Source organism: Anabrus simplex, chromosome 1, assembly GCF_040414725.1.
Source record: "Anabrus simplex isolate iqAnaSimp1 chromosome 1, ASM4041472v1, whole genome shotgun sequence".
In the NCBI taxonomy this organism is placed as follows: Eukaryota; Metazoa; Arthropoda; class Insecta; order Orthoptera; family Tettigoniidae; genus Anabrus; species Anabrus simplex.
Genome location: NC_090265.1, coordinates 131782715 through 131808296, shown reverse-complemented (window position 1 = coordinate 131808296; position 25582 = coordinate 131782715). Strand labels below are relative to the sequence as shown.

Genomic DNA, 25582 nt, shown 5'->3' with positions numbered 1-25582 from the left:
TCAGGTAGGCCAAGTGGAAATGTTATTTATTGGATATAGGCAAGTGGAGTTTATAATATACTTGTCAGGTTGTGATACTTCAATATATTCTACAGGTGACAGCAGAGATGTGGAGAAATGAAGTGAAACACACTGAGAAGAAGATTGTCGAGTCGGCCAACTAACTGGGTCATCTTTGAAAATGTCTTTTTCTATCGGCAGAGGCTTTTTTTAAATCGTCATATTTTGTATAGGCTACGCGAGATGGACAGAAGCCTACTGGTTTTCTGATTAAACATAATTTATTTAAGCTATTGCATCAGTCTACTTACATACTCACTGTCCACGTATACCGGTAACCTGGTGATTTGATTATTGAAGCATTGTGCAATGATGCGACATACAAACTGAGACAATTTCGAGTGGTCATGAGCATAACTCATAATAATGTTATTGGCTTTATGTCCCACTAACAACTTTTATGGTTTTTTTGAGATGTCAACGTGCTGGAATTTAGTCCTGCAGGAGCTCTTATGTGCCAGTAAATCTACTGACACGAGGCTGAGCACCTTCAAATGCCATCGCACTGAGCTCGGCCCTGCCAAGTTGGGTTCAGAAGGCCAGCGCCTCATCCGTCTGAGCCATTCAGACAGGCGTGGAGGCTAGAGAGCTGAGTTTAAGTAATTGTCGAACGTCAACTAGTTATAAAAATACTGATTGATTAAACTAATACGGTAATTAGAATAACCTAATTGCCTACCTATTTACAAGCTAGGTACTTTGGAATTATGTTCTGACTATCTTTTTAACACTGCAAATAAATCCATCTATTATTTAAAACTCCCTGTAAGAAGAGGACAGTGAATGCGAGTGGGTATTATTTTCAAATGAGCTGAGCTCGAGAGTCCATTGTAGCATATGATTTTTCCAGTGTACCATGACTCTGTATGTATTGCTTCAGAGGAAGTTTGGCTTCCCGCCAATGTCCAGTGTACCGATAATGAGCCGTGTGTGTGTGTTGTGTCTCACTGATCCGTGACTATGCACGATTCTTTCAGTGTGCCATGATTCACTGTGTCTCGCTGCAACGGAAGCTCGGCTCCCCGCCAGTGTCCATTATGCCGATAAGGAGCCGTGTGTGTCATGTGGCTCACTGAGCCGTGATTGTGCATGATTTGTGTGCCGTGAGCTTGCCGTTCCTGTGAATCGATTCACTCGGACACTTGAATGAATCGATACACTGCTTCGAATCATGCACTCAGTAGCCAACATTAGTACAGGTACATAGTACATTACCATTAAGACAGATAGCATTGCAAAGTAATTCGTCTTTACCATAATAATAATAATAATAATAATAATAATAATAATAATAATAATAATAATAATAATCGTATGGCCTCAGTTACCGTGTGTAGACATTTCAAGTTGACGCCATCTGGCTGTCTGCTCGTCAATTTTGACGTTCCGTTTTATTCTAGGCCACTAGATGGCAGACCGAGTATACCGAAACTCTCTTGGGCATCTCTGGCTGAGATTTAATTAATTTTGTCAGGTAAACACCAAATGTGTCGCCAGAGATCTTTTACATGCCGATATCGTACGGCATGGAGTGTCGAATGGACTTTTTTCCGCCCTTCAAAAATCCGACTACCTCTGCCGGGTTTGAACCCGCTATCTTGGGATCCGGAGGCCGTCACTCTACGACTGATCCACAGAGGCAGCTATCTTTACCATGAAATACATCGTCAACATAGATTAGTGAGGTTGGACATCCTGCCCGTCATCATTCATGAGTCGCTGTTGAACATACTGTACTTGTCAAAACTAGTAAGTTTCTATTTTACACAATAATAGTGAAATGTTGATGAAGACGACATACACCCAGCCCCCGTGCCAGAGATATTAACCAACGGTGGTTCAAATTCGTGACCCTGTCGGGAATCGAACCCGCATCCTGTGACCAAAAGCCAGCACGCTAATCATTTAGCCATGGGGCCGGACAGTAATAGTGAAAAACCACGTTCACTGCAGCTATTGTTGACTGGATATTTCTTCTCTTTAAAGAACAGTGAGTACCACGAATTAATATCCTGTTTTGTTGATTCCTGTAAACTTTGTATGTACCGGTACGGTGTTGGTTCGCCAGTTCCTAGCGTATCTACTGAATGAAAACTTTGTAGATCAATGGATTCAGTTTTATGTTTATTGCCTTCAGTCATCACGACAGTGCTTTCAATGACAACAGTCGCTCGAGTACAATTCCTGTCGAACCTAACCTAACCCTGTGACAATCAGTGGTTTTCGGTGGATCACAACCTAACCGGTCATTATAATTTGTTTTCGGTGGATCACAACCAAACCTGTCCCTATCAGTGGTTTTCGGAAGAATACTGTGGTTTTGTCACAAGCCAATACAGACTCTTGAATCAATGTGTGAAAATGGGAAAGTGCAGAAAACCCTCTTCAGGAATGCCAATCTCAAAGTCCATAGTCTTTTTAGCGTTGTCACACAGCTGAAATGTCACTTTAGAGGTAATTGTAAAAAGTCTTGTATATAGGCTCTACAGATACATAGTACATTACCAATTCCATCTCGATAGCTGTGAGACGCACACTGCATAGCGGTTTCGCTCTATAGATAAATCATATTATTGTGAAAAAAATTTGTTTAAAAAAAATCTGACATGAAGGTCCAGAAGGAAAATACTTTCATTGGAATTCTTATTTATGTGTTCATCACCTTAGTAGGTTTAAATAAACCTTATAAATGCTTCGTAAGGCCCATTCTCGAATATGGATCTGCATGCTGGGATGCGTACAGGATGGGTTTAATACATTCCCTAGAGAAAGTTCAAAGAAGAGCGATGCGTTTCGTAACTGGGAATAGGAGGAATACCATTAACTGGGAAAGTCTTGAATCTAGAAGAACTAGAGCTCGCCTGTGTGGTCTTTATAAGAGCTATACGGAAAGGGCTGCTTGGAGTTGTATTAGGAATAATTTGGAACCTCCCTCATACTTATCGAGAAATTATCATAAGAATAAAAACCAGCATACGGATGTGGGCAAGTTTTCCTTCGTCAACAGGATCGTAAGGGATTGGAATAAATTACCTGCAGCAGTCTTTGATAGATTCCCTTCTGGTATCAAGTCATTTAAGAAGACCATTAGTGTTTGTGTAAAGTGAAAGGTAAAAGTTGTAAATTATGGGCACTGAATTTGTGATTTTCTGCTTGGATTCGATTGTGAAACTGGGAGGTTTTTACTTGTGGTATTCTCTTTCCAGGAAATTGCTTGCTGTACTCATGTTTTTGTAATTGTTGTTGTTCTTGGTTAATTAACAATGTTTTTAACTTTATTTTTTATCACTTGTAACGTTAAGCTAGTAGTAAGCTCAATCTATAGTTTTGTAAGCCATAGTGGAAATAATTAAATTGTGTGTGAAACTGTACATGATGCTGGATTTAAAACGACTAGTAGTATTTCTTGTAATATTTTTTATGGAATTCCTTTTTGTACCGATACTTGAGTTGTTGTAGTTGTTGGGTAGTAGGTTTTAACTTTATCATCACTTGTAGTGTTAAGCTAGTAGCAAGTTCAGTCTGTAGTATTGTAATTTGTAGTGTTAAGTACTGGAAATACTTAAGTTGTGTGCGAATATGTATATAATGACACTGGATTTAGAAAGTTAAATTACTAGTATTTCTTGCTTGTTGTAATGTTGTTGTTGTAGAGTAATTACGGTTTAACTTCACTTTATTATCACTTATAATGGTAAGCTAGTAGTAAGGTCAACCTATAATATTGTAAGCCATATTGTTAAGCACTATAAATACTTAAGTTGTGTGAGAATTTGTATATGATGTTGCTCGATTTAGAATATTAAACTAGCAGTAATGCTTGCAATATTTTCCTTCCATATATCTGCTTTTTGTACTCTTGTTCTTTTCTTGTTTGTTTGTTTTTTTGTTTGTTGTTGTTGGGTAATTATGTTAACTTTACTTTATTATTACATTACTGTAAGTGACCGTTGCCACCGGGATATTTCCCATTTGCAATTTAATAATAATAATAATGAGTGACAGGGGTTTAACGTAATTTGGAAGGAATGTTTTGCGTATGATAAACGAGTACCAGGTTAACTACTGGGGGGCAAGGGCAGCATGCGTAGAGCTAACCACTCCACTCCACCAAGTGCCAACGTTATGGATAGTGGAAGCCTTCACCTTCCACCCTTCCAATGGCTTTCATGGTTTGTACGGAGATGACTTTGCTTTTTGCTTTTTAAATATTAGTATTCATGTTTATTGTGTTTGTTTATTCATACCCCTGCTTTGTAATTCAGTGACCATGGAATGGCTCTAAATGTTGTAAATTATATTTACTTGTATTTATTTCCTTTTTCCATATTGCACATGTTTGTTGTTATTATTATTACTGCTACATATCACTTAACAAGTAAATAAACTAATATTTAATACAGTAAATGATGTTTATCTCTTTGGATTCATTTTTTCGTTGCATATTCTTTTTGCTATGACAACATTACTTCTTTATGATATAAATAAATATAAAATAAAAGTATTTCTTCCCAAACATATTTGTTATACGTGCACCAATCAGAGAACCAACTAGGGAAGTACCTTTTACTAAGGTGCATAATGTTTTTGCATACATGTATAATTGAAGAACTGAAGATCCATATACAGGTAAGTGGGTCGCCCATGTGGTAGGCCTATTACGCGTCATAGGAAACTGAGTGAACTGGCTGTGCAGTTTGATCACATTGCTGTGAGCTTGGTATCAGGAGATGGTGATGAATTTGAACCCCACACTCGGCAGGTCTGAAGTTTTTTTTTCGCCCGTCATTTTCATTTCAGGCTAGTGCTGTGTCTGTACGCTTATGTACATTTTAAACGTTTGAAATCTTAGCCCTCTTTCCTATCCCATTCTTGCCTCACAACCTGTCTTCATGTGATTTAAGGCAATGTATATGTAAAAATCTGGTAATGTTGTTTGACTCATAGTGCTCCTGTACATTGGTTTCTGTAATGTTGTAAGCTTGAGATACACCAACTTGTAAGCTGAAAATATTTTTCAAATGCCAAATGCCAAATTGCCGTAAAAGTACTTAGTGGGATGTAAAGCTGTTAGCATTATTATTAAAAGGAAGGACAGATATGTCTTATGTGGTAAGTCCTTGAACTTGCAGAAATCGCAATGAATTATACAATCTATATTCCCTCCCCCCTCCCCCCTTCCTTTTTTTTTTTTTGCTTTACGTCGCTCCGACACAGCTAGGTCTTATGGCGACGACCCCCCTTCCTTTAAGAATGCAGTTATAGTAATGCGTACATCAGAATAAAGGCAGGCTTTTTTAAATTAATTTAAGCAAGTGAAGGAGAGAATGTATGACTAGCTCAGGTTGGCGGATTCGAGTTAGGCGGTATTTGAAAGTGCTCAAATGCGCCAGCCTCATGTCTAGATCTACCGGTACATAAAGAACTCTTGCGGGACGAAATACTGGCACCTCAGCGTATGTGAAAACGATAGAAGAAGATAGTAGAAGTAATATTCAATTCTGCAGTGAGCTTGAAAGCTGACCTAATTTCCGTTCACGTAGCTTGGCACATTAGTGTTCTTATATGGTGGGTTCGAGTCCGGCGGTATTTGAAAGTGCTCAAATACGCCAGTGTCATGTCTAGATCTACCGGTACATGAAATAACTTGCGGGACGAAATTTTTTGGCAGTAGAACTTACTACATTATTATTTTCAAATCCGCAGTGAACTTGAAAGCTGACCTAATTTCCGTTCACGGAGCTTGGCACATTAGTATTCCTATATGTTTCCTGGTAAGCTTGAAGATATAACCAGCCTGCAGGCTGAAAATATGCCCAGTAATCTCTCTCCTTACTGGTTACCGGTATTGAAGAGAGAAGGAAATGTTCGCGCAAAAGAAAGGGAAGTCATTGGATGTCTGGAACTTTCGAAAATCACACTGCAAAGATTTATTAAATAAATTGTATCGTTTAACACGCCCCTCTTTTCAAGAATATGGTTAGTACGCCTACTGTATATCAAAATAAAGACAGATACATGTAACATTAATTTGAGTGAGAAAGTGTGTTTATTTCCTTAATTCCTCATTGAGCGTGGAAACCGACTTAATTATGAATATCTTGATTTATTTCATCTTAACTTTTAGCATTTACTAGGGTAGGGACACATTCATTATCGGTGTTTACATTGAGGTTAGTTTGTTATGGTTATGTCTGGTGATTTTAATATGTAACCAGGCAGGTTGGCAGCAGTGATCAGCCATTACAAAAAAGAGAAAAGAAGAGCATCGGGCGGCGATATTTACTTTCTGGGGTATTTCCTTACGCGGCGATTACTATACATCTCTTTATAACAATATTTCTCTTTATTCCCCTAAATAATGCCACAGAGAGACTTGACTGTATAAAAAAAGAGTAAAGAACTGGAATCATAGACAAGGCATCTTGTGGATGATGTTATACTGCATACAGTAATAAATAAGTTACAGGATTGTGAATGACTGTGAAAGGACCTTGACAATAGTGTTAGATGTACAGCAAACAACAGTATGAAGATAAACGGGGTGAAAAGTCGGGTTGTATGTTTCACAAAAAAAAAAAAAAAAAATCTCTCTTTTAATTGCTGTGATGACAGAATGAAAGTACCTCATGGGAATCACTGTAAGTTCGTGTTATTATAAGAGAAGATCACTGGTAATACGGTTCCAGTGCATGAGGCTCTCACCAGGATTACTTGATTCAAGGACTGGAAAAGATCCAAAGGAAAGAAACACAATTTGTTCTAGGTGATTTCTGACAAAAAAGTAGTTATGAAAATGTTACAATCACTGGGCTGGGAAGACCTTGAAGTAAAAAGATGAGCTGCTCAACTATGCAGTATGTAATGTATTACAGAACCATTTAAAATAGTTATATTTGAATCCGCCTTGTCAATACACTTACTGATGAACAATTATTCACAAGTTCACTCACATGTGAGTTTTCAGTCAATCATCACTGAACTACACTTAGGGCTGTCGTCCAGTTGACGTATTCTTTATCAGTTGTTTACATAGTCTTATGCGACTTCAGAGTAGTAGTAAATTTATAAACATCTCCCATAGTAAATTATTCTTGTCCCTAGCTTTCTTTCTATAAACACATATTTGCCCAAATGTGTCCTTTTGAATTTTACCAATAAACTTGCATAGCTGTATTACAGGCAAATGCAGATAAACCTCTGTGTATTAAGTAGCCAAATAATCTCTATAATTATGTGCTCATTTTATTTGATCATACTTGGAGACTTGAAAAATTTTCAGCAGATCATTTTTTGTGTAATGGTTGAAAAGAATCATAAATTTACAGATATTTCTATTGACATGGAATTAATACATTCGAAAAGGGAAAATTAATGACTGTTTTGGAAAATTTAGAAATTTATCTTACACAGAAAAATGATTTTGAATCAAGTTTAAATGAAAGAATTGCAGAAGATAATCCACTGTATAGACTAACATATGATCATTTAAGGAACAAAAAGAAGAAAAAAGAAGAAAATCCTGAAGATCTTAAGTTTATATAAATATTCTCATTCAGTTCAACAAAATTTTATGTATTAATCACTTTCTTAATATTTCATAAGTTTTCTTTATTCACTGTTATGGTGAATTAGGACCCAATACTTCTTTGAATTGTATAAACAAAAGATAGTGTTATATTGTTTTTATTCTTTGTACTGACCACTGATGAAGGGAATGGTTGACTTCCCGAAAATGGTTAAATAGTTTTCTTTCATCAATACGTGTATTGACAAGGCGGATTCAAATATAACTATTTTAAATAGTTCTGTAATACATTTCAGACTAGTCAATATGGATCAATCATCCATATTAACTTATCATAGTCAAGTTTATCAACAGTATGCAGTGTGTTTCGAGATGCCAGAAGAAAGGTGGCGTGGAATGACTTTAGTAGACAAATAATCCTGAAGGGAGCTTTTAAAAGTAAGAAAGATGTAATAGGAAGATAAAATTGGAATTCAAAAGGACACATTTGGGCATATATTTGTTTTTAGGAAGAATAATAAGAGACAAGAATATACTACGGGAGATGTTTATAAATTTCCTACTTCTCTGAAGTCGCGTAAGACTACGTAAACAACTGATAAAGAATACGTCAACTGGGCGACAGCCCTAAATGTAGTTCAGTGATGATTGACTGAAAACTCACATGTGAATGAACTTGTGAATAATTGTATACAGTAGTTCAATAAATTTAGTGGATAGTAAAACATACTACCTCTCTGTGTAGTAATTTCAGGGACCCTGACAACCTGCCACCATATACACTTGTCCAATACAAACTTTACCAATAAACTTGCATAGCTGTATTACAGACAAATGCAGATAAACCTCTGTGTATTAAGTAACCAAATAATCTCTATAATTATGTGCTCATTTCATTCGATGATACTTGTACTTGGAGACTTGAAAAATTTTCAGCAGATCATTTTTTGCATAAGGAAATGCACAATGTGTGATTTTGCCACGTACAGAAATATAACTCAATGTGGCACTATATGATTATTCTACAGCATGAAGTACCACTTCATTCAATAAGTTACAAAAATTTATATTTCTTTTTCTCTTTAGATCAGGCTAACCTAAAATTTAATAATCATGATCTCTCTCTCTCAAAGTACCCTCTTCCCTTTGAGATGGTATAATTTACAAGAGATAATATTCCTCAAGAGAATATATTTCAATAAACGATAAATTAATCTTTCAACATGTAATGAGCCATCCTCCTGCAGAATACACTGCTGTTAATGATGATTCTATGATTCTATTCTCCTAGAGTCTACAGAGAAAGACATAATTGCTGAAATTAGAGGGAACCCTGATGATCAAACAGTGTTTAACACTTGTTCAGGTCTCAAGGTCTTATATTTAAAATGTGTTAAATATGCTAATAAACCATAATCAATTTAAAACACGGTAACTGTAACAAAACAAAAAGAAACAAAAAAAATGTCATGGTGCAACAGCCTCAAAGGGCCTTGGTCTACCAAGCGACAGCAGCTCATCTCGAAGGTGCAGATTACGAGGTGTCGTGGTCAGCACGACAAATCCTCTCTGCCGTTAATCTTGGCTTTCTAGACCGAGGCCGCTATCTCACCACCACATAGCTCCTCAATTGTAATCACGTAGACTGAGTGGACCTCAAACCAGCCCTCAGATCCAGGTAAAAACCTCTGATCTGGCTGGGAACTGAACTCGGGGCCTTCGGGTAAGGTTAAAGTTATGTGTCATAAAATATTAGTGGCCACTGGATGTTGCATTTATTATTAACTTTAATACCCAACGTTAGCTATCCCGCACTAATCTGAAAGTAATACCAATATAGTTGGTCCGTTATTGGACATTATTAATCTGAAAGACCTTGACCATGACTGGTTTTTTGGGGACCTCTTGTTTTGCCATTATTAAAAGCCAATCACCAATGTAGATGGACAAGTGTATGGGTCCTTCGCCTATTCACTTTCAATGGAATTTATGCAGTGACGGACATGGATTGTTCGTAACAGTGAATTGGGTGCTAACCCGTTTTCTTATTATACAAGGTAATTGAATGAAGATGTAAGATTTTATTCTTTAGCTTTCAGTTACGAAGTAGACCTCTTCCTAAGTTCTATCACATCGTCTCGTGTAAATTTTTTTTTTGGGTAATGGTCAACTGGTTCTATTATTTAAACTTAGGGTTAAGACCTCTTTCCTTGCTATTTTGAATTTTTTTTTGGTGGTAGTTCTGCATCAGCCTTGTGCTTTTATCCGAGTTTTGTCAGTACATTGCTTAAAATTTTAAAAGAATATATCTGCATTAGTCATGTCCACAGTAAGTGAGAAATGCACTTTTTAATTTTTCAGTCATCTCTGTCTGTCTATCCGTTTATCTGTGTCTTTCGGTATGTAAGTCAGGGAATGAGGCACTACAATATAGGCTATAAATAATTTTATTCTCGCTGAGTGAAATGGTAGTTTAGGGGAAGGCCTACAATTTAACTCTCAAATATCAGTGTTATTACAGGTCCTGTCGATAACATAACTAAAGTTATATGGAATTAAATTTCTGATCATTTATTTCTTACACATTTTTACTGTTCCGGCTATGATAACAGAGATATTAATGAATTTTGATTTTAGTTGCCAAGTCCATATCAACGCCAAACCATGAGAAAATGGGAGAATTTAATGAAAATTGGTATGTAAAGTCTGGGAATAAAGTACTACAGTCTAGGCTATAAATAATTTTATTCATGCTATATGAAATGATAGTTCAGGGGTAGGCACCTAAAATGTAATTTTTAAATACCTATGTTATTGGCCCTATTGAAAAGTATTACATAACAAAAGTTATAGAGAATACAATTTCCCATTATTTATGTCTTATACAGTTTTAGCATACTGACTATGGTAATAGAATTCATAAATTTAGACTTTTGTTGTTTAGTCTAAATCAATGGCGAGCTATGTCAATGTGAAAATATTGTTCAATTTTGTTAACTGGTAATGGTTTTCACCACGATTGTCCCAAAGAGTAAAACCGCGTGGTCACTGGTCCATATTGACAATGAAAATGGTGAAGATGATTATAAAAATGAGAAAAATCTTAAAGGAACAAGAATAAGACAAGAGGGAGTCCTATATCCCAGAGTCGGAATCAAACTAAATGTGAAGGCCTACCATATCTAAAGCTCATAAAACTGATCAACAATAACATTACACTGACAATTATTGTTGTGATATGATTTGTCTCTTCTGCTGCCACTCATCTCTGATAGATGGGATTACTGCTGCGTCCGAGTAAAACGGCATGCCTGAATATTGGCGGAAAGTAGCTGGGAAGTTAGATAACTTCGCACATGCTATGTGGTTGTCCCGTCAAGGACGGACACTACAGCTAGTTATATTACACTTTTCCTCATTCTCAGTGTACCGTACATTAACCTCTCTGAAGCTTTACACTTGTTTAACGAATTCAAAGTTTTTTTTTTTTTTTTTAGTTTAATTAAAACTAGTTCTCCGCTATGTGATTTAGGTTATTAGTATTAGATTGATGATCTAGTCAATTTTTCTCTTCATTTATCACATTTACTTATCTCTTTACAACTTTCATAACTCAAAAATTTTAGATATGAATTCATAAATATTCTATAAACAGAAAGATGAATACAATATAGTTAAATTATCATTATCTGGTATTCTTATTTTTGTTGTTGCAATGGATTTGTTTTGATGAAAAGATTAACAGTATCTATAGGTGGCTTTCTAGTGTGGGTTATGGAAGGGAACAGTGTGTTCTCAGATTTGAGAATTTAACTGTAGTGCAATATTTTTTCACTTATTTTATTGTTTTTGAGTTGTTTCGATGTTTTTAATTTCTAACCATGACTTGAGAAAATAAGATGTGCTGACCTTAGACTTCAATTATTGTAATTAACCTCATGCTGGAATTCAAGTTTTTATCTATTGCTTGTCAAGCTAACTTGTAATTTTTTTAATTAACTTGTATTCTTTAAAATTTATCTTTATTTTATTTAACTTGTATTCAAACTTATATAATTCTTTCACTTTGCAGTTTCAATACCTTCATAAAGCAAGCACACAGATACTCGGCCTCTTCTATTTTGTCAGCACTGAGCCACACCTCGTAACCTGCTTGTCTTGTTTTCATATTCTTCAGATATCATATTTTATGCAATGTCTTATGTCTGTTATAGCTGTTTCGCATCATGCCCGATGTGTAATTTATCCCTATTCAGACAGACGGCAGCTCATGCTATGAGGATCGCCATAGCATTTCTTTCTATCTTATCTGCATGTTGTGTGATCATTGACAGTCTGACGTCAAGAAAGAATAATAAGATGGAGACGGTGTTTTGTGATGTGGCTTTTGTCTCTTACAGAAGGTATTATACATGTTTTAAATACGTTACCCTGTATGACTCTCATAGTTTGAAGTCAGAACCATGACTACTACCTCTCGAGGTAATGTTTGTTCCTATCATTCTCGGTTTGAAATGTTTGTTCCTATCATTCTTGGTTTGCCATAGGTAGTAAGCCTGTTTATAAGGATGTCTCTCATTTTGTGTGTTATTTCTTTTATATCTTGTTGCAGACTTATTTTCTGTTACCTCTCTTCTTTCACATGTCTGCTTATGCGTGCTCATTTCAGCTAAGAGTGGAAGGTGACACCGACCTGATTGTTCATGTGCGTGGTGGGTTTACTTACTGTGTTTGGTTGGAGCCCTTTAATTTTTCTTTATCTTTGATGTCTTGGCTCAAGTTCATGCTCTACATTGTGTTTTGTCACTGATATTGTATGATTCATGTTCGTCTTTCTGCATGATATGAATACATGTCATGCAGCGAGTAAGTTGTTTATGTTGTGTGTTTGGACTGGGTGTGCCATGCGTCTTTTGCGGCAATCCATGTTTCTGATCTGTGCTATCAGATCAAACTCATGAGCCGTTGACAGCAGCATTTTATGCTGCACGATTCCTGTTGTCGTGTGTCGTGCTACTGAACTATAGTACTTTATATTTCGTATGCTGTTTCTCTAGAGAGCCTCCGTGGCTCAGGCGGCAGAGCGCTGGCCTCTCATTGCTGGGTTCCGTGGTTCGAATGCCGGTCACTCCATGTGAAATTTGTGGTGGACAAAGCGGAGGCGGGACAGGTTTTTCTCCGGGTACTCCGGTTTTCCCTGTCATCTTTCATTCCAGCAACACTCTCCAATATCATTTCATTTCATTAATCATTCATTAATCACTGCCCCAGAGGAGTGCAGTAGGGTTCGGCAGCTGGCACAATTCCTATCCTCGCTGCTAGAAGAGGGCTTCATTCATTCCATTCCTGACCCGGTCAAATGACTGGAAACAGGCTGTGGATTTTCATGCTGTTTCTCTAAGTGTGTGCGTGAATGTGGTGTGATTACATGGCCCTATGCTATTTTTCAGTACCTAGCTATTATTTATTATCATTGTTCTCATTTTTTCTTACTTTCATTCCTGGCCTTCCTAACCGATTTATCTGTTTATTTTGGAATTTAGCCCCATTTTTAAGCCTTTCTGCCGCGTGTTTACTTTTTTCTTGTTACTATGGCAACCCTTTTCTTTACTCTTTTGTGTTCCATGTTTGTTCTTTTCAGCTGGTCTTGATTTCACTGGCATCTTTGATATTATTTGGGAATTTAATCTTCATGGGTACTGTTGAAAAAAGTATAGATTCTGAGAATATAGATTCTTATGATGTACCTCAGGATGATTATTTTTCCTATATCGAGAAAGAAATACTTTGGAATCTGATCTTAAGCGCTGTGCTCACTGTGTGGTGGAAGAAATATTATATTATAAAACAGATTCCTCTACTGTGCTTTCTAGAAGTATACAAAAGAATTATGAGATTGTGTAACTCTCCCTTTGGATGGACCGTTGTTGAACTTCATGTATGTGAGTAACTGACTTTCCATATCCCTATTTATTTGTTCTTTTATGCCAGTCTTGGACTGATTTCTTTCCTGTTTGTGATAATAAATGTGTTTCATTTAAATTTACCCCTGATCTGTGTTAATTTGTTGTTATTTTTGGGATGTGCCTCTTTCACTCTGTTTATAAGTCTAAGAGGCCTGGATTCAGCTCCTGGCGATTTCCTTAGCCAGTTTCGACCGATCCAGTGATGATAGGTAGTAGTAATTTTGTTGAGCACTCTTCCTTATTTTGTGTAGCTGTACCTATCTTGGTTATTACTGCTAGTAAGGTGGTTCCACCTTGTTGATAGCCTACACTTCCCCAAACTGCGTTATCATCTTTGTAAACAGTCTCAAAGTGCTGTTATCATAATTGTTCTTAACGCATTTAGCAAAGTTTGTTTGTTCTTCTCTATGGTCCATCTCTGTTCTTTCAACTGAAATATCAACCTTGACAATAAAAAGAAAACTGCAGGGGCCAGGTTAGCCTTAGGGAAATATGAAGGGTAAAGAACCACAATCATCTTGTAACTGGTGGAGCTATCTGTAAAATATCTCGACAGAGAAATTCCCTTAACCACCAATGGCAAACAAAAAGGATCCATCAAACAAATCAAGACAGTTTTGAGGCCAAAGAAGTTAGGAAAGGCCACAGGCCCAGAGAACCTTGCAACAGAGTTGTGGTGCTTCCAAGGAAGAAATTCAGCAAGCTGGTGAACATTGCCATTCAACCAAGTTGTTAAAAATGTTGAAGACTTGACTAACTAGCAACAGAACAACACTGTATCCATCTTCAAAAAGAAGGGTAGTTCCTTTCAATGTGACTTCTAAGCCATACAACGAAGATTTCTGAACGCATTCTGAACTACCGTAATGAATTTGTAAGATCAAAATGACCAAGAATCAAGCTGAATTTTGTGAAGAACAGCACCACAATTTAAGCAATCCATGTTGCATTGCTCCTATTTGAGAAAATTTGTGAAAAGAACAAATCATTCCATGTTACTTTTCTGGACCACGAGAAATCATTTTATCATCACCATCTAAAGTAAAGATCTATCACACCATTGTCTTAAGTACGTGATCATATGGTCAACTATCAACTTTTCCTAGAAACAAAGACGCTGAGATGGTTAACCAGCATCACTAGATAGACTAGCGTTTCAAAAGTAGATACAGGAAAAGATATGACTGTGTGTCAATCCAGAAGAAAATGCATGAAAGTAGACTACAGTACAATGATTTGGACATTGCTGCAAGCATATACAACTGAAAAGGTAGGCTACATGCCGGAAGCCATTGGACAGACTCTGTAGGGATGATCTAAGCAATGATACACTACTCAGGCATGAATACAAGAATAGATCTACAACAGAACATGGCCCATGAATGAATGAATTAAGAGACACTGGACTCGGCTACTAGGCTGATGATGATGAATAAATATATTAATTTATAAACTGAGTGAAGTAATGCCAAGGTGATTTGGTTAACTTACCTGTGACTGAAGCTTAGCAGCAATTTCCTGGAGACCCAGATTAGGTGGACAGTATTCCTTTGTTTCAAATTCATACCCACTGTTCGCAGATGTTCTGGCACCCTCACAATATACATACACATACCTGGAAGAAAAGATATGAGAAATTACCTGGTATCACTTTTGTGCATTTCCACTGCTTCCTTCATCATCCATTCCGTTTACCAGATTCTCTCCGGGTAGGGTAGTGTACCAAAGCCCTCCACCTTACTCGATCTTTCCACCACTCCTCTTCTAGTACTTTATTGCTATCGACTCCTCTATTTGCAATACAGTCCACAACAGAGCTCCTCCATCTCATTCTAGGCCATCCCCTAGACCTCTCTGCAGTCTCTGTACAATGAATGTTCTCTCTGATATTCTCTCTCCTGGCATTCTCATCATATGTACAAACCATTTTAGCTTTGCTATATCAATCTCTTCTCGATATTTCCACTGCTTCCTATATGATCCTAAAGTGATTGTGCTTTAGCAACAGTCAGTTGAATTCAAACCTTTCATAAATCATTAGAATAATCGTGGTCGGTCAAGGTTCATTTCTAAGAGAGCAGAGCAAAGTTTTTGTGAAACAAAGTTACCCTACTGTCGTGGAAAAAAGTATAGACACCCAAGTTAATACGTTACTAAAATGTTTATCCTTTGTCCCACATAGAAACAAGCTACATCAAAATTTAGCTTATTTTATTCTACGTTTAATTATGTGAAGTAGAAATTTTTATCGTACCCAGTTAAAATGTTAACGCAGGTTGACCATATAAAATCAACAAATGCATACAGGCAAAAATAAATTTTAATTTTAGCCTGACATTGTCATGAACTTCATAACAAGCTGAATTTTTTATGGCTATGATATCACCCAGTAATAAGAAAATGTTGTTTCACAAAATTTACAACAACCCTTTTCACAAAGATCAGATGAATTAAAAACTTGGAATACAGATCAACAATAAGTTACTTTAAGATGTATTAAAGTTTGGTAATGATCAGATCAATACTTTTAAAGTTATGAATTTTCAAAGTGAGTGCTCCGTTGGAAATGGAAAAAATACTGGCACATTTTTTTGGTTCAAACTGCATTAAAATTTTAACTGGACATGATAAAAATTTCTACTGCACATAATTAAATGTGGAATAAAATAAGCTAAATTTTGGTGTAGCTTGTTTCTATGCGGGACAAAGGATAAACTTGTTATTAATGTATTAACTCCAGTGTCTATACTTTTTTCCACGACAGTAGAATTTGTTATTTGCTTCTTTTACCAACATAAACCCAAAATATATGTTGAAATTTGTTTTTTGTTTTTTTCTCTCTTTCAACATAAATACAAAATATACATCATGTCTATTATCTGATCATGCAACCATAAATCTAAACAATAAGTAAGAGTCGTGATTTTTGCAATAGGGATATTACACAAATGCTTGTTTTTGTTTTTTTTTTTGCTATTTTGTTTTACGTCGCACCGACACAGATAGGTCTTACGGCGACGATGGGACAGGAAAGAGCTAGGAGTGGGAAGGAAGCGGCCGTGGCCTTAATTAAGGTACAGCCCCAGCATTTGCCTGGTGTGAAAATGGGAAACCACGGAAAACCATTTTCAGGGCTGCCGACAGTGGGGTTCGAACCTACTATCTCCCGAATACTGGATACTGCCCGCACTTAAGCGACTGCAGCTATCGAGCTCGGTACACACAAATGCTTGTATAGACTTGTACTGTTGCATTTTCATTTTTCATGACCAGTAAATAAACATAAACAGTGAGCATCGGCAAATGGTTTTCTACACATCTCAATCAAGATCAGTGTGAATAATTTCTTTTTTTGCTATTTGCTTTACGTCGCACCGACACAGATATGTCTTATGGCGACGATGGGATAGGAAAGGCCTAGGAAGTGGAAGGAAGCGGCCGTGGCCTTAATTAAGGTACAGCCCCGGCATTTGCCTGGTGTGAAAATGGGAAACCACGGAAAACCATCTTCAGAGCTGCCGACAGTGGGGCTCGAACCCACTATCTCCCGATTACTGGATACTGGCCGCACTTAAGCGACTACAGCTTAATATGCTTGTTTTTATAAGTATACTTTTTTACAAATCAAAAGTTAATATTTTATGGGATAATTCATCTTAAGTACATTATTATATATATTTATGTTATTTTTATGTTATTTTTATGACTGAGAATAAAATCTCAAACAAGCGAGCAAGCAAGTAAGCAGTATCTGTTGACTCTGCTGACTGTTCCAAGTCGCAACCAAAGTAACTGGGGATAAATAACCCTCAACAAGGAACTACATCTCGCTTAAAGCCATGCCCGTGTTGGGCCAAGACTTATTAAGAGAAACTTGGTCTTAATATCCATTATGGCTGCTCTCATCTTGAAGAATATAGAACCACTGTGGCCAACAGACAATCAATGTGGACTTGCAGAAATACACAAGAATAAAATACTATCCTCAATCCTATTTCGAATCACACTGGAAACGCAACTAGTCAAGAGTGAAGATGTCTCCGGGAATAGAAACTTGGATACCTAAAAACCTTAGCTGGCAAAATGAAGTGAATTCAAAATTCCTTCAACTTTTCTCGTCCAAAGCTATACATTTACTTTCAGGACCAAAATATCCCCAGGCAATGTTATTTTGACCTCAAAATAAAATTAGATCTGCTTGCAGCTTCAGCTCTTTTGCAGCGTTACCAGAAGTTTAACGTGATAACCTTGTTCATTTACCCAACTCTAATATATCATTTTCAGAACACTCCTCTGAATAAGATTCCTATACACAAGGCAACCAGAGAAGACTGACTCAGGCCTATACAAAACCAGAGCAAGGAGACAAGCTGTATTACCATTATTTTGAACAGTTCCTAGAGCCCATACTGAGAGATCTTTCTATAATCCTGAAATGTCTAATGTTGAGAGAGAAATTTTAAATGAGGTTCAAAATACCACCATAAACAAAAATGAAGTCGAAGCTGCATGTAGGGGTAATTTAGTTGGCACTGCACTGTGTCCTGACCATGTCCTTATGAGAGCCATGAATGATGATATTTGTTTTGAAATAATAACCTTGATGGCCACAAGAATGTTATCTTCGGGAGAAGTTCCTGAGTGCATAAAGGCAGCAAGATCAGTACTCATATACAAGAATGATGTCAGCAATCCATATAACTGGTGGCCAATCAGCATCTGCTCTCTTCTCTGAACGATATACAAAGGATACTTGATAAAGACAATGAAACCGTGTTAGCTTTAGCAAGTTTCAGAAAGGTTTCAGGAACTTGCCTGGAACTCTAATTTAACTCTACTCCCGCAACATCATAAACCCTTAAAAAACCGCTATTTTGGTCTTCCTTGATATACACAAGGCTTTTGACAACATTGGCTATACCCACCTTCACACGACACTACTATCTTCAAACATCATTTATTCATTCATTCATTCATTTATTTAGCTTCCATAGACTGTACAATTACATATTTTGAAATATGCCAACAGTATAGGAGTTGTCAAGTGATTTCCTAATACTAACAATAATATATGCACAACAATGAACATTTTGAAAAAGAAGAAGAACAGAAACACCACATACCTCAATGTTAGGACAGCACATCTTAATTTTTTTAAATAATATTAATAACCAATATTTACAAGACAAAATAAAAATATATTGGTGTGGTGTTAATAATGTGAACATAGTCAATGTGACATTAACATATTTTAAGGCTATATACTAGATTACAAGTTAATAAGTAGTAGCATCATTACCAGCACTTCATCATGTATTCTTCTGTACTGTAGAAGCAGCTACTCAGCAGGAGATTTTTTAAAGCTGTGGTAAATGAACTGACGGGACTAATATCTTTAATCGTATTTGGAAGCTTATTATACAATCTGATTCCAACAGAGTCTACATGTCTCAAGGCAATGGTTTTACTCTTGTGTTCGATAAAAATACTAACAGACATTATAATGGAACTGCAAGTTGGGTAAAACAATCCAAATTGAATCAAGAGATCAAAATTCTACTATGTTGTGGAGTTATGCTAATTTCCTCTCTGTCTCCAGCATTTTATAATCCTGCAAGGAATCGTATCCTTCCCAAGAACTATCAGGATTAGCAATTGTATGGATGTTTCCTTGTTCCACGACTACCTAATATCTCTGTTCTAGATTTTGCTGATGACACGGTAATTGTTGAAAAAGATCATGAACCAGCATTGGCACTAATAACGTTAGTGATTAACTGCTTTTGTGAAATCTGTTTGGAAATTAACCTTGAAAAGTCAAGATGTATATCCTTATCAAAGGAAGTACTGATGTAATGTATGAATTGCTAAAGCTGAGTAAAATAGAAGAAATTGCCAGTATTGAAACAAATACAACAATTCATTATCTGGATATAACGCAGCATGAGGACATTGTTTTTGATGCTCACCAAGCTATGAATGACCTCAAAATAAAATTAGATCTGCTTGCAGCTTCAGCTCTTTTGCAGCATTACCAGAAGTTTAACGTGATAACCTTGTTCATTTACCCAACTCTGATATATCATTTTCAGAACACTCCCCCGAATAAGATTCCTATTTGTTTCCTAAATGACACTGATATTATAATCAAGAGCACCCTTAAAGAGTTTCTGCCAGTTGGTACACCTGACAATATGCTGTATTCTAAAAGGAAGTACAGGGGACTTGGCTTCCTCAAAACTAACCGGGGAGCCCTCCTTCAGAAAACAAACTCCTACCAGAAGCTGAAAAATGTCAACAATAAGCACATCACTAGTGCAAGGAGCTATCCCCGAGATACAAGAGTGCCTGAACAATCTCAATATTACAGTAAATAGTGATGTCAGCTTGGTCAATGGAGACATCATCGTCTGGAAAGTTAGAAAGCAGCTCCAGAGCAGGAATTGAAGGCTTGGTGTTCACTACCTCAGAAGGACAAAAGGGCAATCCAGTACAAAGAATGTACTACAGCCAATTCATGGGTAAATAAACCCAGGAGTTTGGAAAACGGTGAATGTAAAGAGGTGACATGACAGACATGCATTGTCATGCAACATGATAAGGCGACTGTCCCACAATGTCGTCATGTCACAAACAATGTCGAGCTCTTATTGAAACTTGTGAATTCGACCTGTTTCCGAAACTGATGGAAATCCTCCAAGGGCGCCGATTTCTTGATGTGACATCTGTACGCTGCGCAGTAGGGCGCTCCGTCGCTGTCATCAACAGAGCATGCCTTGCCAATGGTCCTCAACAGCTTTCCAACATTTGGCAAAAGATAACAGACTTTGCGGGTGACCACACTGAAGAAATGTACTGCAATTGTACTTGTTAGTTCATTAAATACTGTGTTCTATCAATATTGCAACTACTTTATTTACAGCCCTCGTAGTACAAAAAAACTTTCTGTAAAAAACAAGGTTCAATTCATCTCAACTTTAAAAGCAGGACTGGAACACCAGCTGCTTGCTTAATTATATACAAAATCAAATTTAAATATACATTTTCAATAGATCATCCACCTGCAGTCCCCTAACTGGCTAGTCATAGACCAGCTTACAATGTGAAATAACAGGGTAACAAAATAAATTAATTGAAACTCCTCTTTACATATGGTTCATGGTGTGGGTTACTGTAGTCACGTTCTAGTTCGTGAATCATGGGCAACAGCTGAGTGGCCTAGTAAGCGGTCCTGAGAGTCGGAATGCCAGTTGCTATGGAATGGGAGTGGGCATCTCGAACATACTCTGAGTCTTGGCCCTCTTGTGCTCAGGCGGCTAGGACTATACAATTCACCAATGGTCCATAACCCGTTAGAGGAGAGATCCTCACTTGGACTATGTGCAAATAGTGTAGCATCCTGCTTCATGAATTTACTGAACTCAGAACATTTTAAGCAAGCCTCGGACCAATGGGAGTAACGCAGTCCCACTCCCATTTGACAAGCATGGGACTCCTTGGAAACAACTTGGCAAACAAAATGGAATTCGATGGGGAGCTATCAATATTACTGGAGCGTTTGGAAGAAAGAAAGTAGAACTGGCTGAGTCAGCAAAGAGGATGCATCTGGATGTGCTAGGGTGATGTTTGGGTAAGGGGAGATAACGAGGAAGAGATAGAAGATTATAAAGTGTACTTGACGGGTGTTAGAAAGGGAAGGGAGAGTCTGGCGTAGGGTTCTTTATCAAGGATATTATTGAACGCAACATAGTTTCTGTTAGGCACGTAAATGAGCGAATGATGTGGGTAGATTTGTCAGTTGGAGGAAATGACTAGAATTGTGTCCATGTATTCACCATGTGAGGGTGCAGATGAGGATGAAGTTGACAAGTTTTATGAATTATTTAATTTATTTTCCGGGTTGAACCGTGTTGTACTTGTACGCATATCACGTACAGTTTGCCGACGTTTCGAATACATTGCAGTATTCTTTGTCAAGGCGACTGAAATACCCCTACTCGATCTGAGGTAATCAGTCTCCCAGGCAGAATTACACTACTAGAGTGGCCTTGATCTTGGCCTTTTATATCCTAGCCTATCTGGCTGACGTAAGTCCTGGCTGTCTCGCGAGGCTTCTGGAAAGTTTATGTCACAGCCAGGTAGTGGGGGCTTGCCCGCGCTGTTATGTAATGGGGTTGCGGCCCGTGTGTTTATGTTGTGGTCTGTATGTCTTAAACTATGAATGATGGGCATCCAAGAATTACTGATTTTGTATCCTTATTCTAAATTTATGTTATTCGGATGTTTCTTGATTTCGATAGCCTCGCGGATTTTTCTTTCCAGATTCCAAGGGATAGCTGCTAGGATCTTGGTCTTGTCAAATGATATTCCGTGCCTAGTTTCGTAGGAATGCTTGGCTACTGCTGAAATATCTGTGTTTTGGTTCTTGGTGTGACGGATATGTTCTTTTAGGCGGGTGGAGATCAGACGTTTTGTTTCACCTACATAATAAGCTCCGCAGCTACATTCAATGTGACACAGTCCAGGGGCCTGTAATTCTATTGTGTCTTTTACTGGTGGTAGATAACGGGCTAGCTTACGGTGAGGTTTATAGATAGTTTTTATGTTGTATTTGTCCAGTATCTTGCCGATCCTGTCTGTAGTGTTTTTAATGTATGGCAGTATCGCTGTTTTCTGGCGGGTCAGTTCTTCTTTCCCGTTGTTTTCTCCTGCGGCGGTCTTTTCTTTCTTCTCTTCTGATTTTTTAAGGACTCGTCGGATGTTATTGAGCGAGTAGCCATTTTTCCTAAGGGTTTCCGTGAGGTGTTCTTTTTCTTCCTCGAGGTGCTCTGCGTCAGATATCGCTATGGCCCTGTTTACTAGTGATGTTAGGACAGCCTGCTTTTGTGATGGGTGATGATGAGACGAGGCGTGTAGGTACCTGTCTGTGTGAGTGGGTTTCCTGTATACTGCGCGACTCAGCGTCCCATTGGGGTTACGTATTACTAGCACATCCAGGAACGGTAGTTTTCCGTCTACTTCTATTTCCATGGTGAACTGAATATTTACGTGTATGGAGTTGAGATGGTCGAGAAATAGCTGTAGGTTATTGCTGAAATATCACACCAAGAACCGACGGACTGACCGTATTCTTCACGAAACCAGCATAAAACTCCTCAGAGAACGGATCAGTGACACAAGACAGACTCTGGACTACCTCAACAAATTATTTCATCTCCACCTGCAACTTGCCAGCACTCTGTCGCTCAATGATTGGACCACGTTAGACAGCATTAGCAACACACAATCCCAGCGTACACTGGAACTAGCCACTGCCAAGCAAAACAAGAAATTCAACCGCCACTTACAAAAACAGAAACCGAAACCACCTGCTCCACTGAAGAAGAATGTAATAGTAAACCTCACAGATAAGCCACTCAGTGAACCCACTACCTCGGTCTTGAGAAAAGGACTCAACTACGCAGTAGCTCCGAATAGTATACCGGTAGAAGAAATAATTAGCAAAGTAGAAATTGCAATCCGGCACCTTCCTACCGAATCTGCAGAGGAGAACAGACAGGATGTATCATGTCTACTGAGATCCGCAAAGCCGCCGCCATCCAATTTGACTAAAGAAGAAATTCATGCCCTAAAAACACTACGTCAAGATACGGAAACAATTATCCTACCCGCAGATAAAGGCAACGCTACGGTGATAATGACACGCACAGACTACACTCGAAAAATAGAACAATTACTCACCGATTCTACATACAGGAAAATTAGGAACCCTACCAACCGCATTAAGAACAAACTCCACACACTAGTAAAAAATTCCAGTATCCCAGCCGAAATACAGAAGAAACTGATATCCTCGGACCCGATACCTCCAAAATTGTATGGCCTGCCTAAAATCCACAACGAAGACATACCTCTGCGACCTATCGTGAGCGCTATAGGCTCTCCCACGCACGAGATCGCCCGTTACTACTTCAGCCACATACAGGAAACACTGAAACTTACGTGAAGGACTCCTGACATTTCATCCAGCTCCTTAAGGACCAATCAATTGAAAGTACGGACCTATTAGTAAGCTTTGACGTCACGTCACTTTTCACCAAGGTGCCCCTAACAGAAGTATTTCCGCTATTAGATGAGAAACTTCCAGAAGACCTGTCAACACTAGCTAAAGAATGCCTTAGCGCCACTTATTTCTATTTCAACGGGGAGTTCTACGAACAGACAGAAGGGGCCGCGATGGGGTCGCCACTCTCTCCAATAATAGCAAACATGTATATGGAACACTTCGAACAGAAAGCCTTAGCTACATCTGCCCTGAAACCGAAATGTTTTCTCCGTTTTGTAGACGACACTTTTGTAATCTGGCCTCACGGGAGCAATAACCTACAGCTATTTCTCGACCATCTCAACTCCATACACGTAAATATTCAGTTCACCATGGAAATAGAAGTAGACGGAAAACTACCGTTCCTGGATGTGCTAGTAATACGTAACCCCAATGGGACGCTGAGTCGCACAGTATACAGGAAACCCACTCACACAGACAGGTACCTACACGCCTCGTCTCATCATCACCCATCACAAAAGCAGGCTGTCCTAACATCACTAGTAAACAGGGCCATAGCGATATCTGACGCAGAGCACCTCGAGGAAGAAAAAGAACACCTCACGGAAACCCTTAGGAAAAATGGCTACTCGCTCAATAACGTCCGACGAGTCCTTAAAAAATCAGAAGAGAAGAAAGAAAAGACCGCCGCAGGAGAAAACAACGGGAAAGAAGAACTGACCCGCCAGAAAACAGCGATACTGCCATACATTAAAAACACTACAGACAGGATCGGCAAGATACTGGACAAATACAACATAAAAACTATCTATAAACCTCACCGTAAGCTAGCCTGTTATCTACCACCAGTAAATCGCCATAGCGATATCTGACGCAGAGCACCTCGAGGAAGAAAAAGAACACCTCACGGAAACCCTTAGGAAAAATGGCTACTCGCTCAATAACGTCCGACGAGTCCTTAAAAAATCAGAAGAGAAGAAAGAAAAGACCGCCGCAGGAGAAAACAACGGGAAAGAAGAACTGACCCGCCAGAAAACAGCGATACTGCCATACATTAAAAACACTACAGACAGGATCGGCAAGATACTGGACAAATACAACATAAAAACTATCTATAAACCTCACCGTAAGCTAGCCTGTTATCTACCACCAGTAAAAGACACAATAGAATTACAGGCCCCTGGAGTGTATCACATTGAATGTAGCTGCGGAGCTTGTTATGTAGGTGAGACAAAACGTCTGATCTCCACCCGCCTAAAAGAACATATCCGTCACACCAAGAACCAAAACACAGATATTTCAGCAGTAGCCAAGCATTCCTACGAAACTAGGCACGGAATATCATTTGACAAGACCAAGATCCTAGCAGCTATCCCTTGGAATCTGGAAAGAAAAATCTGCGAGGCTATCGAAATCAAGAAACATCCGAATAACATAAATTTAGAAGAAGGATACAAAATCAGTAATTCTTGGATGCCCATCATTCATAGTTTAAGACATACAGACCACAACATAAACACACGGGCCGCAACCCCATTACATAACAGCGCGGGCAAGCCCCCACTACCTGGCTGTGACATAAACTTTCCAGAAGCCTCGCGAGACAGCCAGGACTTACGTCAGCCAGATAGGCTAGGATATAAAAGGCCAAGATCAAGGCCACTCTAGTAGTGTAATTCTGCCTGGGAGACTGATTACCTCGGATCGAGTAGGGGTATTTCAGTCGCCTTGACAAAGAATACTGCAATGTATTCGAAACGTCGGCAAACTGTACGTGATATGCGTACAAGTACAACACGGTTCAACCCGGAAAATAAATTAAATAATTCTTCACACCGTGGAAGCTTCACTTCTAAGAAGTTTTATGAATCATTGAGTGACATCGTGGTCAGGGTCAACAGCAAGGACAGAATAGTGATAATGGGCAATTTCAATGCGAAAGCTGGGAGCAGAACCTAAGGG

The 25582-nt window shown here is 38.2% G+C and overlaps 1 protein-coding gene across 3 annotated transcripts in view; it reads right to left on the bottom strand.

Annotated features, from left to right (window-relative positions):
• Positions 1 to 25582, bottom strand: part of LOC136884782 (uncharacterized) — a 302644-nt gene that overhangs the window by 18646 nt on the left and 258416 nt on the right. For all 3 annotated transcript variants that reach the window (XM_067157084.2, XM_067157077.2, XM_067157091.2), the window contains one exon: positions 15046 to 15169. In XM_067157084.2, coding sequence (XP_067013185.2) covers positions 15046 to 15169 — 124 coding nt within the window. The remainder of the gene's footprint in view (positions 1 to 15045; positions 15170 to 25582) is intronic.